General features: G+C 32.8%; 1 protein-coding gene across 2 annotated transcripts in view; it reads left to right on the forward strand.

Annotated features, from left to right (window-relative positions):
- Positions 1-15,222, forward strand: part of NCAM2 (neural cell adhesion molecule 2) — a 522,399-nt gene that overhangs the window by 417,712 nt on the left and 89,465 nt on the right. For both annotated transcript variants that reach the window (XM_081573615.1, XM_081573614.1), the window contains exons 10-11: positions 5,452-5,639; positions 10,069-10,165. In XM_081573615.1, coding sequence (XP_081429741.1) covers positions 5,452-5,639; positions 10,069-10,165 — 285 coding nt within the window. The remainder of the gene's footprint in view (positions 1-5,451; positions 5,640-10,068; positions 10,166-15,222) is intronic.

Genomic DNA, 15,222 nt, shown 5'->3' on the forward strand with positions numbered 1-15,222 from the left:
AAAGCCTATATAAAAAGTGGGTCCTATGGAAGCCTGACTAAAGCTTTATCAAGGAGGGCATTTTTGCCACTTCCTTTGATTCTCATTGAAAGAAAATCTTTACCTTTCTATCCAGTGAATGACATATTTCAATTTGTCACTATTCAGGTTTCTATTATTTTTTTTCTCAACTCTGCTTAAGTGAAAAATGTGTTCTTCTGATAAAGTATTTCTGTTCATTATAGTTTGTAAAATATTTTAATTCAAAAGTTAATATATTGAGAGGACATACAATGCCTTAGAGATGCTTCCAGAATTTTACATTTCATGTAGTCATGAATTAACACAAAATGCAAAGAATGCAACTTCAGGGTGAATATTTGTCCATGCCCATCCTTTTTTCTATCTGTCTATAAATTATCAAGTCTGATCTTTCCACAGTTCTACTTATGAAATATTCCCTTTCCCTCCTCTAATATTTTTAACTGCCATGTTATTTCCTCTGTACAACATTTGAAGCCTTTCATGATGTGAAAGCCCTAATTTTCTGAAAATTAAAATTTTTGATTTGATTATCATCATGAAATATGGCTACATATTTTAACCTAAAGTCTTCATGTGTTTCCTCAGCCAGTCACATCCTTTTTCAGAAAGTCACCCCATACCAACTGCTCAATTTCATTAACATGCCAGTCTTGTGCCAGTGAATACTGCTGCCTTGCTACTGTTTGATATTTGCATAGCATACAATGCACAGGAATTTAGTTTCTGTTTTATTATAGATAGGATTTATCAATATTTTCCTGCCTCATACCTCAAATACATTTTTAAATGTGGCTTTTGGCATAGCATATATTTCTTGTAACACGTTTGCATTCAGCATCAGTAATTCCAAATTAAATTCCCACTGAGATCATCAGGCAAGCAATTAGTGGCAATTGCTTGCTTTTATAGAGTAGTCAAATCATGCCCAAAGTTTATGGCTAAATTATAATAATATAATGCACATACACACAGATGCTATATTTTGGATGGAGTAGACTGTAAGTCAGGTGTTAATAGTTACATTAACGTGTGATTTTCATATTGGGCTACATATACATACAAATATACTATTTATAAACCTCTCCCTAGAATATTACAATGCCAAAGAGATTATATTTCATATATATTAACTAGTCATAAAATATTTTACAGATAGAGCTAGAGATGGATATAGACTTAGCTTTTGACTTTAAATATCAGAAAGTTTGTCTTCTCTTACAGTTACACCCCAAATATGTTCTTAGATTTTTCACTGAATCTTCCCAGGTCATGTATAAGTTTTTTGTTTTTTTTCCCCTCTCTCCTTCAAAATACCTTCTGTTCAATTTAACTGAACCATTGGGTTAAATTTACCGACAATATCCAGTAAATATGGTGTGTGGTTTGAGAAGCAAGTAAGCATTGTACATTTTATAAGCCATCAGGGGTGTGTTCATGACCGAGACAAATCTTTTTTATTAAAGTAAAATTGACCTACAATATTTTATTAGTTTTACTGTATAATATAGTGATTTGTTATTTTTATGCATTAGGAAATCATCACCAGGATAAGTCTAGTTATCTCCATACAAATTATCAGTAAATTATTGCCTATATTACTAAGGCCATCCATATATTACACCCCTGGTACTTATTCCTATTATAACTGGAAGTATGTTCCTTTGATCTCCTCCCCCCTACTTTGCCCATTCCTCCAACCACCTCCCTGCAACAACTGACAAATTATTTTCTGTATCTATGAGCCTGTTTGTATTTTTGTTATGTTTGTTCATTTTGTTTCTCAGATTTCACATGTAAATGAAATCACATGGTATTTGTCTTTCTCTGTCTGACTTAGTTCACTTAGCACAATATCCTCCAAGTTCATCCAAGCTGTTACAGATGACAAAATTTCATTCTTTTTTAAGGCTGAGTTATATATATATAAATATATATATATATGTGTGTGTGTGTGTGTGTGTGTATATATGTGTGTGTATATATATATATATATATATATATATATACACACACACACCCCATATATTCTTTGTCTGTTAAACCCAAAAGATTTAGACCACTTGGTAGAGAAGTAATCATATAGGTCATTCTGTTAGGTCAATTAATTTCTCTTTCTTGGTTCTTGCCTCATTGCAACAAAATGTGAAATGCCGGGCTAAAGGTTTTAAAACAACACGCAGATTACAGCTCAGTTCAGCTCAAGCAAACAGATCTTTTATTAGATAGACACTTTCAACATATGCGAGCAGGCTTACCCCAAAGGAGTCCTCCTCTTTTCCCTCTTGGCTTTCCCCTTTTTATACTTCCAGTCTCCTCCCTTCGGTTATGCCTGTGTAAAATAGGGCTTGTACTCACTACCAATCAATGAAAGGGAATACAAATGGGCATATACTCAAGACCAATTGATGAAATTGCAAGTTATATAGCAGCAGGCTCTGTTGTTTATGTCTTCCCATAGTCAGTCTGTTATGTGTTAGTTGCTCAGCCATGTCTGACTCTTTGCGACCCCATGAACTGTATGTAGCCCTACAGGCTTCTCTGTCCATGGAATTTTCCAGGCAAGAACACTGGAGTGGGTTGCCATTCCCTTCTCCAGGGGATCTTTCCAACCCAGGGATCAAACCTGGGTATACCACAATGCAGAAAGATTCTTTACCATCTGAGCCACCAGGAAAGGCCCACTCAGTCTGTTATAATCAGATGTAGAATATTTATGAACCCTTAATGGGCTCCTTGCTACAAAAGGTTACTTGGAGAAGCCTCTGTGATTAGGTTGTGTCCACTGTGTGCCTAGGGTCCACATACAGGAGTTGGAGAAGGCTCTCTGGTTGTTTTGTAGCATATCTGTGAGTTCTCCTGGGTGTGTCTGGGATGGGTTTCAGAGACCAACTTGCATCACCTTCATCCAGGTCCTCCCTCACTGCTCATGCGTAACTTCCTTCGTAACAATTCCATTTCCTAGCACAGAATCTGTGGGAACACAAAGTAGTGAACCTAACCCACAACTGAATGTTGCAGAAAAGCTATGTTGAGTTAGTGTGGAGCTTAGTTCTGAAGGCAGCCAGGCAGAGGGAAGGGCAGGCACATTGAAGGGGGGGAACCACAAGCAAATATGTCTGTAATTTTTAGCAAAGTGCCAAAATGAGTCACTATTTATCCAGTTCTCTTTTGAGAGCCATTAAGTTGTTTTGAACTTTGTTATTAAAACAATGTGCTAAAAGTCCTTTATATTAACATTTGATAACGCTTATACTTCTTTTCTCTGGAGAGATATTTAAGACTGAACTGCAGAATCTTAATGCTTTTGTATTCCTGAGGAATTGTCCCATCTTTTTTTTTTCTCTTCAGTAATGTACGATAAAGTCCACATAACCAAAATGTTGCTAGTACTTGATATTATAAGTCTGTTCCTGAGTTGAATAGAAATTCAACTGACCCTGGTTAAAATTACCCCAGATCATCCCACACCTAAACTTAGTACTAGAATAAGCTTGATAGCTCTTACTCCAGATCCCTCATCCTTAATAACAGAGTAACACCTTCCTCACAGTTTATTAAAAAAATTCAATAGAATAAAATGTGTAAGCTTACTGTCATATAGAAAGTATTCAATAAGAATTTCATACTACTATATGATATTGGCATTAAAAACATACAGTAAAACATACACAGGACAATAATATTTAAATAATTATCTATGCATTTGTACCAGAGATTGTAGTTCTTACATTACATATCTGATATATAATCTGTTGATATAACAAAATCGGGAGCAGGTCATTATTAAGTAATTTGAGTAGTAAAGCAAAACTTTTAATTTGTACAATTTTAAATTAATAACTTATAAGGAATATTAAGTTCTAAATAGTTAATATTAGTAACAAGAATAATCAGTTTAAATACCAGGAACAGCAACAACAACAAATATATCAGCAGCATTTTAGCTAGAACTTAGTTTCAGTTCAGTTCAGTTGCTCAGTCAAGTCCAACTCTTTGCAACCCCGTGGGCTGCAGCACACCAGGCTTCCCTGTCCATCACCAACTTCTGGAGATTATTCAAACTCATGTCCATCAAGTCAGTGAAGCCATCCAACCATCTCAGACTCTGTTGTCCCCTTCTCCTCCTGCTCTCAATCTTTCCCAGCATCAGGGTCTTCTCCAGTGAGTCAGTTCTTTGCATCAGGTGGCCAAAGCATTGGAGCTACACTTCAGTATCAGCCCTTCAAATGAATATTCAGTACTGATTTCCTTTAGGATGGACTGGTTTGATCCCCTTGCAGTCTTCTCCAACATCACAGTTCAAAAGCATCAATTCTTTGGTGCTCTGCTTTCTTTATGGCCCAACTCACATCCATACATTGCTACTGGAAAAAAACATATCTTTGACTATACAGACCTTTGTTGGTAAAGTAATGTCTCTGCTTTTTAATATGCTATCTAGGTTTGTCATAGTTTTTCTTCCAAGGAGCAAATATCTTTTAATTTCGTGGCTGCAGTTACCATCTGCAGTGATTTTGGAGCCCAGGAAAATAAAGTCTGCCACTGTTTCCATTGTTTCACCATCAATTTACCATGAAGTTATGGGACTGGATGCCATAATCTTAGCACTTATTTTAAGATTATGTTTTTTTATGAAAAAGTTGTAAATATGAATCCTTTTAATTATACACTCAAGCTGTTGAGACTCAGAAAAGTCATAGTTGATTGGCACTTGGGCTCCATCATACTTCTAGAATGGAACAAAACAAAACCATGTCTATGAGGCACAACTAGGTTTTGCAATTAGGTTTTTACAATGAAATAATATAATTTTTTTTCTGTTTTCTTTCACCTATAATTATAGTGGTCTGGTGTAGGGGTCTGAAAATTGAAATAGCGTTATAAGAGCTAACAATCAAATTAACTATTGTTGATTATTTTAAAACATACCTACTTATTTAATACTAGAAAATATATTTTAGGAAATATTTGTTGTGGCACTGCCATTTCAATTTAAATTTTATATCTGCTTTAAGTTTTTAATAGGAGAAATTATATAACTAAGCTAAGGCTGAAAAATGACATAAGACCATAGATTTTATTAAGTTTTATCCTAAACCCTCACTTATAATGAGAGTTGTTCCAGAAATATATTTCACATATATAAAAAGCCATTAATTTACTGGATGGAAATTTTTGTCAGATTATTAAAAGCAAACAACTGTGAGTGTTAATATTTATATTTTAATAATTGGCCAACTTTGAATACTTTATGTTAAAATGATTTGATGAATCAGTCAAATGATATATTTTCATGAATTCTAATATCACATATTAAGTATATGCAATTAGAATTACTGTGGTTTTTTTTGTAGTCAATAATGATTACTATTGTTTATACTAATCTTAAAAAAAAGATCTATAATGTTATGTTATATTGCTTTACAGATGCTCCCAAGTTCATATCAAATCAAACAATTTATTACTCTTGGGAAGGAAATCCAATAAATATAAGCTGTGATGTGAAATCAAATCCACCAGCATCAGTCCATTGGAGAAGAGAGAAATTAGTCTTGCCAGCTAAAAACACCACTAATTTAAAGACATATAGTACAGGGAGAAAAATAATATTAGAGGTAAGTCTTCATTATATATCAACAAATTGTATTATTTTAACAGTTATCTACTGTTTTAGAATGTAGTTAAATATCTTGATATATAAATTATTATCTATAATTCTATCCTATAATATACATATACCATATTGTATATATTTCATGTTTATTTGCTTAAAGAGAAATTGTATGCAATTGGATCATTGTCAATTAATGGTTGGTGTCTCACTATTTACTTATATGGGCTTACTTATATAGATATATGGCTATATAGCACAAGTCATTATTTTTCATGAATTTATATTTGAAAAAAACAATTTTATCAGGAAAAAGTAGGAGAAAGAATGAATAATTTGTCAGTTATTGGGGGCCAAAAGTTCAATTTCAGTGTTGCTACTAGTCATTGAGTTTGTGACTAGTCATCCTGCATCATCCTGCTTCCTAGACTGGCATATATAAATGCTATCTGCTGGCTACCTATTTACAAGTTCCTAAATAAACCAGATTTGCGTGTTCATTGTCTCATTTCATTTTATATTTTACATTAAGATTGTAGATAATTGTTTTTATACTCCCGAGTGCCTGGTCTTTAAATTGTGTTTGAATACCATACCTTTTATTTATTAATTGTAGATTATGTTTGTATATCAATTTCCAAAGTTTATCTAAGTCTATGACAATGATCATCAGCCCTTTTAATTTATGATGCTGTCAAAACAATTGAGAATCTTTCTCAAATAGCATGTTTAGCTAGGAAGATGCTATATTTTCTCTACTAGTTCAATATACATAAATTTTCATAATGCTTGTTTTAGAATACCATTTGATATCTTTATTACATTAACTTAAAAGTGTTCTCACTGGTGCCCTATTAACTCTTTCACCTAGTAACTGGGCTTAGTAAAACATTTGTTTGATGGGATGATTTCAATATCACTTCTGCCAAATGTTTGGATAATTGATTATCAGAACACTTTGTCTAAATCTATTTCAAATACTTTTTTTATTTTTTGATATCTATATTAGAAGTATTTATTGGCAAATTGACAGAGAACTCAGTTTCACAAAGACTTTTGACCAGATTCAACTGCAATTTTTGGTGTTTAACCACAGTAAAAAATTGAGGTGAGGGTTGGGATAGTGTATTAGTGTACTAGGGCTGCCATATCAAAATAACACAGACTGGGTGGATTAAAAAATAGAAACTATTTTTTTGCACATTTCTGGAAGCTAGAAGTCCAATATCCAGGTGCCAGAAGGACTGGTTTACTGCAAGTCTCTCCTTGGTTTGCAGATGGGTGTCCTCTCACTGTTACTCATATAACCTTCCCGCAGCATATGCAGAGAAAGAAGAGAAAACGCTCTGGTGTCTTTTCTTCTAATAAGGATACCAGGCCCCACTCTTGCAATCTCCTTTACCTTCTTAAAGTCCCTACCTCCAAATACAGTCACATTAGAGATTAGGGTTTCAGCATTTGAATTTTGTCAATAGCTATGATTCAGTCCATAACAGGTAGATTTACGTTCATGTTTAAATGACAGACTAATCTGTAATTTCAGCTTTACTTCATCTTGCCACTTTTCAGTTTCTGGAATAGCTCATAATTCTCCATAGTTGATATGAACAACAATTTATAAATTGACATTTAAATATTTTATTAATATAAAGTTCTCATTTCATTTCTGCCAGAATGCCATTTCTCTCAACACAAAAGTGAAAGCTAAGCAATTTTTATTTATAAAAATAAAGTAATCTGTTTCTTAGGGCACTGACCTTGAGCATAAACATTTTATGTGTATACTATTTTCAAAAATTAAGCTTAAATCCTGAATAAATAATACAGATGTGTAACAAAAACAACTTAAAACACAAAATAAAGAAAAATAACAATAACAACAACAATAAAAAGCAGTAATAATATTACAAATTCTAAATTACTAGCATACATAGTTCCTTAGGATGTACATTATAATTATTTTTCTTCATTAATTATTATAGTAGTTATATAATTGCTAATACTTAAGAACATATAAAAATAAAAATAAATTTTATAATGAATAATAATCTGGTTAACAGTAGATTCCTTGAATTGACAACTTTTTTCTTTGATTACATACATATATTCATTTTTTAATGTGAATTTTTAAAAACAACTAAACATTCTATAAATCCTTTTGGTTCTTGCCAATAAATGTGTTTCTCAAGGCCTTACAGATTTGGTCATTTGTTTTCCCTAGGTGCTCCCCTGAGGTAATAGGACAGCTTTTTAATATATGAAAAAATTTAATTCAGAAAGTTTCTAATAGGTAGCTGCTGCTGCTGCTGCTGCTGCTGCTACTGCTAAGTCGCTTCAGTCGTGTCTAATAGGTAGATTGGAATAATATTCTGCCCTTAAGGGTTTAGGAAAGAGCTTACAAATTCCTTTATTAACATGGTTCTCTCAGTTTATATTTTGGTATTCAAAACTACACTTGGTAATTCATTATATTCTATCAAATTCCAACATCTGAAGTAAACTTGAATTATTTTAACTATATATTAAAATATGAAGAAGTAGTATCATAAGTAGATGTTTCTAGTACTTATTGAATAAATATAAGTAATATTTTATATATTAAACATAGTTAATATGAATATATATTAAATAAATATGAATTATATACCTTTGCTGTATATTATTGTGTATTTTGATAAAATTATCTATTATTTCACTGCACTGTCATTGGCCTTTTAAAAACCACTTATTGGACTTTACTACTTTCCTAGAATACACTAAAGAGGCTACAGGGGACATGATTTGGCCCAGTTGTCTGATCTGTGTTTTTTTAACAGTCTGCTACTAGGGATAGTTTCTCTATTAATCATAGAGCATGATAAAGAAATTACTTATTTCAGCTAGAATTACAAAGCCTTTGTCTTTTGATAAGTGAACTCCCAGGAACATAAAAGCAAAGCTGCACTGAGCCTTTTAAATTATGTTCCAGTTAAAATAGGCATATTTAAGTTACTTTATTGATCTTGAAGAACTGTATAATAGTCAAGATTCTTTGTCACGGCCATCCTGTATTTGCACTGCATTTATTCAATACACATTCTTCCCTTTGGGATATACAAATGACTTTCTCGTATATAGTATAAAGATATTTTTTAGTAAAATTTCTGTCTGAGTAGTAAAATGATTTTCTAGTTAAGTTAACCTAGTTTATTATAACCTGAATGTGTGAAAAATGAATATTTTAGTCACTTAAAAGTACTTATATATGAGCTGTTAGAGCTTCTAGTCCTTAAAGCTATGATCTATTCCTAGATGGACAGCTGACTGGAAGACGGATGGCACCTCTTTTTGTGCCCTTTCAGAATTATCATCGTCAATGGACCTCCAAATTGCACTTTCAGTTAATAGCCTCCCATTATCACAAAACCATTTTCCCCTTTTGGGATAGACCTGAAATTAACAGCAACTCTGTTGTAAGCTTATTCTCTCTTAATAATAGTTACTGGAATTGAAAATTATATCTTTACAGTCACCAAATCTCTTTTCTGAATTGATACTTAAGAATTTTGGTACATTAGAATTACAGGGTTGGTCCCACTGTTCAACAATAGCATCCCAGAAGGTTAACTTAATTATGGATTTCAAATGTGTGAGGACTGAGGCCAACTATTTTCCACCTAAACTGAAAGAGAAGGATAAGAATTGAACAGCAATAGGGGCAAGATACTGTTATTAGATATCAAGATAATGTGCCTGCCAACAGGGATTGGTATACAGGGAAATATTTTCTTGCACAATACCTTAATGGGAAGATTTTTATTTTAAATAGATCCTCAACCTTTCTTAATATTTTATGTTTAATAAAATCATAAGAGGAAGAGAAAGCTGTCGTATTTTGAAACTTTCTTGAACTTTAAACCTGCCTGATGGAAGACAGCAAGGTAGAAAACAGAGTTAACAATGCTTTTGTTACAAGATTCCTATTTTCAAAGTCAAGTTTGTAGCAATTGCAGAATACATATTTTCCAATTATTTCCAATATGTATTTCCAATACATATTTCCAATAGCATGTGCTATTTCCTGAACTTTATGTATATAAATATCTAATGATTTTTCTCTTCAATATATATAACAAGATGGTAGTATTTATCTACTTAATAAATTGATAGACTAACTGTAGTTTACCTGGTCCCATGGTGGGTTAGAATCCATGCGGTCACACAGAGTTGAACGGGACTGAGCAGCTAGGCACATGCACACACATGGATAGTACAAAACTATGGATTACATCTTAAAAAGAGAGAATGCTTGCGTGATATAGAAAAAAGAGTTACAGCAACGAGTTGTCAGTAATTGTATATATATGAAGATGGTAGTGATGCTAGAGACTATTTTAACACTTCTGTGATATTGTTTTAAAATTGTGAAACTTTTATTATTATAATTATTTTAGATTGCACCTACATCGGATAATGACTTCGGACGATATAATTGCACAGCTACTAATCGTATAGGAACAAGATTTCAAGAGTATATTCTTGCTTTGGCTGGTAAGTATAACACAGTAATTTCTGATATCTCATAAAATATTTCCTGAAGTAAATAGTTTTTATATTTTCGTAATCCTGATACAGGTTACTATGAGAAAGATAGAAGTGGTGCTTAAAAAATTGTAACAATTCGATATGATACAGTGAGGACTTAGATTGTATTCATTAATCAAGATTAATTTTCATTTTGATTCTGATTCCCCCAACTTTATATATGACAAATCTATGAAAGTGTTAGGAAACATATCTCTTAAGAAATCAAAATATATTCATGTAAAGTAAGAGTCTTGTCAAAAAATAGCAATAAAATATATCTTTAGAGAAAATAAAATTAATCTGTTTTAAAATTCTAAAATTGAAAGAATAAATAGTAACTTTATTGTTAAAATTTATTGTTACATAACTTGCTGAAATATGTTTCATTTTATATATATAAAAGCATTCCTGTTGTTCCCTTAAAGCTTAAAATATATAGATATAATATCCTGCAGATTAAAGTTTACCTTAACTAGAAATCTAGCTATTTTTTTAAAATATAAATTTATTTATTTTAATTGGAGGCTAATTACTTTACAATATTGTATTGGTTTTGCCATACATTGACATGATCCGCCATGGATGTATATGTGTTCCCCATCCTGAATACCCCTGCCACCTCCCTCCCCATCCTATCCCTCTGGGTCATCCCAGTGCACCAGCCCCGAGCACCCTGTATCATGCATCAAACATGGACTGGCGATACATTTCACATATTTATATTTACATTATGTATATATTTATGTGTATATATAAACACATATAGATTTTGCCATTACTATAAGACTGATTAGAACTCTGGAAATATCCATTTTTATACTTTGCAAAGTTTAGATGATGTAAATATAATTTATTATCTTCTAGGCCCAGGTAGAGAAATATCAGAAAATCACTGTAATATTATATTTTAATACAATAAATAACTTCCATGAAAATATTTTAAAACTTTTTCAAAGAAAAGTTAAATTATATAACTGTAATTTTATATTGTTATGAAGTATTTCTTTTGATATGTAGATATATCTTAAAGTCTTTAGTTGTGAAGATCAAAAGGGAAATTTAAAAGTAATGAAGCTAATAATAATCAAATTATTATGTAACTGGAAAACCTGCTTTTCTCCAGTTCAAGTTTTATTTTACTACATTGAAGGTAAAGGAAGAGAAAGATTCTGTGAAAAAGTTTTAGGGAAGGAAATGATAAGAAAAAAGTTAAGATTACAGGGAGTTAAGATAGAATGGAAAAGAGGCAGAAAATAATGAAATAAGGGAGAATATAAACCAGTGTGTACTGTCTGCCAGGAAGTCTTAGAAAACTAATCTCAATGAAAATCATTGAAAGTAGACCGCATGCAGTTAGGCGTATGAATAAATCTTTGTACAAGCAAACTAAATTCTAGGAAATGAAATGTGTTAACTCACATCAAATCCATTTATAATAAATTGAAATATTAACTGTAGTGATGAGAAGCATCCACTACTCATGTTAATTCCAAGCTTTAGAAAATTAGGCCAATGTCCTTGTAATTAGTAGAAACTGTTTATAAATAATAGCTGCTGCTGCTACTGCGAAGTCACTTCAGTCGTGTCCGACTCGGTGCGACCCCATAGACGGCAGCCCACAAGGCTCCGCCATCCCAGGGATTCTCCAGGCAAGAATACTGGAGTGGGTTGCCATTTCCTTCTCCATAAATAATAGCTAGACCTCTGATTACTATATGCATTATAGTTAATATAATATAATTATGTTAACATTGACGTACTATTATATATCACTTTTTTGAAACATGACTCCATTTTCTATAAGGTAGAACTTGATAAACGACCTTTTTTATTTTTTTTTTAGTTTTTGGAAAGAAACTGTGAAATATAGAACATTATACTGATGAGATTTAAAGTCTTATTAAATTCATTGCATAATATCTATGTAGTTTCATATCTCATATTACTCACAGTAATATTTTTCATTAAGATATTTTATACATATCCTTCTAATGAAGATATGAAATTAATGAGTTTCCCTCCTTCCAACTATAATTAAAAAGCATGAAGTCACAAGTCAAACATGACTGAGCAACTAACATGATAAAATTAGAAAATGTGTATTCTTGATGAGTTATTATGTCATTGGAAATATAACTCAAATGCTCCATTTGTCCTCATATTCCAAAATTTTGTGATGAATACAGGCTAAAACTTTGTTTCAGAAAAAGATTCATTTAACAGAAATTGTTATGAACATATAAAAATGAATTGGACACTGTGTCTTGGGTAGGCAACATACATCTAAATATCAACATTAATAAATATAATTCCTTTGATGAGACTCCTTTATTTAATGCTTATAATATTTAGTCTTTCGCAGAGAATTCAAACACTGAATGTATAATTTGATTTTAAATAAAATATTATGAGAAATATTTTATAGAAATTGAAATATTTCAAAATATTTGTTAATACCACAGTTTAATATTTCATTGGCCTATTTGACCTAGTAATAGGTCAAGATCATTTGACTTACTGTATTTTATCCTGTAACATATTACTTTGTTCTTAAAGAATGATAAATTAAAGCAGGCAAATTGGGGTGAATTTTGTACTACATATACAGTGAGAAAAGAAAAAGCTACATTTTTTATTTCAAAAATATATTCTCTATTCTTCCCTTCCTTCCTTCCTTCCTTTTTTCCCCTCCTGAATAATTAAGTCCTACATCTCACTTCCCTGGTGGCTCAAATGGTAAACAATTTGCCTGCAATGCAGGAGACCCAGGTTCGATCCCTGGGTTGGGAACATCCCCTGGAAGGAAATGGAGGCAATCCACTACAGTAGTCTTGCCTGGAGAGTTCCATGGACACAGGAGCCTGGTGGGCTACAGTCCATGGTGTCGCAAAGAGTCGGACACGACTGAGTGACTAACACTTTCACTTTCATTTTTCACATCTGAGCGAAGTGGCCATTTTTATGTGGATGGGGTAGGGCACAGCAACCCAGCATATGATGTTTGACACTGAATGGTAGTGAAAGGAGTTAAACGGTTTTCATTTGTTCAGTGTGAGGTGTTGGAGCTCAGGCTCAGTGAAATGATGTGCCTGTTTTAAGACAGAGACAGCAACCCAGAGAAGAGTATGGAAACCTGATCAGAGTAAGGAGGGTTTTCAATAAAGAAATGGGGGCAGTGATGAATGATTAATTTCTGCAAAGTTTGTAGGGTTAGCATGGCTAATATAGCATGGCTAATAAAACCAATATAATTATTTCACCTTTGGGGAAAAGATCAGTAAATGCAAAAATTAGAATGATCCAGAGCTGATGATTGGGTGTTGGGGGTCCTCTGGTCTTGTGTACATAGCTGGATAGAGAAAAGAAGTGGAGGGGTTTGTGTGTGTGTGTTCAACCGCTTCTATGGGGAGCTTCCTTTTGTCAGGAATGTGATTTAGAAAAGAATTTTTAAGATAATTCTACACACTGAGAGAACTTGAGAGCTGCAACATCCCAATAACAAAAGAGCAAGCTTGGCAGCCAGATCTTAGTTTTTAAGTGTCATTCTTCACTAAGAGTATAATCAAAGCTATGGTTTTTCCAGTAGTCAAGTACGAATGTGAGAGGTAGACCATAAAGAAGGCTGAGCACCAAAATTTGATGCTTTTGAATTGTGGCGCTGGAGAAACTCTTGAGAATCCCTTGGATAGCAAGGAGATCAAAGCAGTCAATCCTAAAGGAAATCAACCCAAAGTATTCATAGTAAGGACTGATGCTGAAACTAAAGCTCCAATAATTTGGCCACATGATATGAAGGCTGGACTCATTGGAAAAAGACCCTGATGCTGGGAAAGATTGAAGGCAAATGGTAGAAATGGTAGCAGAAGATGAGATAATCATATAGAGTCACTGACTCAATGGCCATGAATTTGAGCAAACTCCAGGAAATAGTGAGGGACAGGGAAGCATGGCGAGCTGCAGTCCTTGGGGTCACAAGATTCAGACATGACTTAGCAACTGAAAAATAACAGCAGCTGAGAGTAGCTAGGTCTCTTTTTAAAACTGGCTAATTCTAGGACATCATAGATGATGAATGCACAGTAGTATCTGATAATGGGATAATGATCTTGTGTATTACGGACACTGTATTTTATTAAACAATTCTCAAATTTTACTTGATTTGCCACTTTTTTTCCTTCAAGTCTTTTCCTACCTCTTTTTTTTCACACAAGCTACTATTAAGTGAGGTCTCCTGTGCTATGCTTCACAACTGATTTGTTTTAACCTCAGTTCAACTCTGTACTTACCCCTATTAAAGTTCATCTTGTCTATTTGAGCTCATCTTTTAACCTACTGAGATCCTGTCAAATCCAATATTTTTGCTCTCTTTCCAAGATTGATTTAATTCACAAATATCATGAAGCAGTCATTTGTATTTTCACCTATGTCATGGTTAAGCCTATGCAAGTTATTTTTAAGAATAGACCTTCTTACAGGTTAAGTTGGATCAATTGAACAGAATTCTGTTGATATGTAATTATAGTCAATCTACTTGCCCTTGTACTTGGACTACATTTTATCTAGACCCTTGTTCCATAAAATGTGAAAGCAGGTTGAAATCAGTTCGTTGGAAAACACATTTTCTTCAACTAAATATAAAACTAAGTTCCTCTTACGTAATCAGTTTTGGGATATCTAACCTGAAAAATCTACATCTTTCTCTTTTTTCCTATACTATAAGGAAAACTTTTGTCTTTGAAAATTACCTGGCTTATAGTAGATTTAGATGAATTATTGAATGTATAAAGGGTTCAAAATGCTTCATTTGATTTGCTTATGAGTCATAGTTGTGTGTATGTGCTTAGTCGCTCTGTTGTGTCCGACTCTTTGCAACCCCATGGACTGCAGCCCACCAAGCTGTAGTTTAACTGACAGTTATAAAAGTAAATGAACAAATAAAATTGAAAACAATTATTCAGAAAATTAGTATCACTACCTCTGAGGGGAAAATTTTAAATATATGTGATCAAATGATGTTAAAA

The sequence above is a fragment of the Giraffa tippelskirchi genome, chromosome 2 (assembly GCF_054371585.1).
Source record: "Giraffa tippelskirchi isolate mGirTip1 chromosome 2, T2T-mGirTip1v1.2.pri, whole genome shotgun sequence".
Classification (NCBI taxonomy): Eukaryota; Metazoa; Chordata; class Mammalia; order Artiodactyla; family Giraffidae; genus Giraffa; species Giraffa tippelskirchi.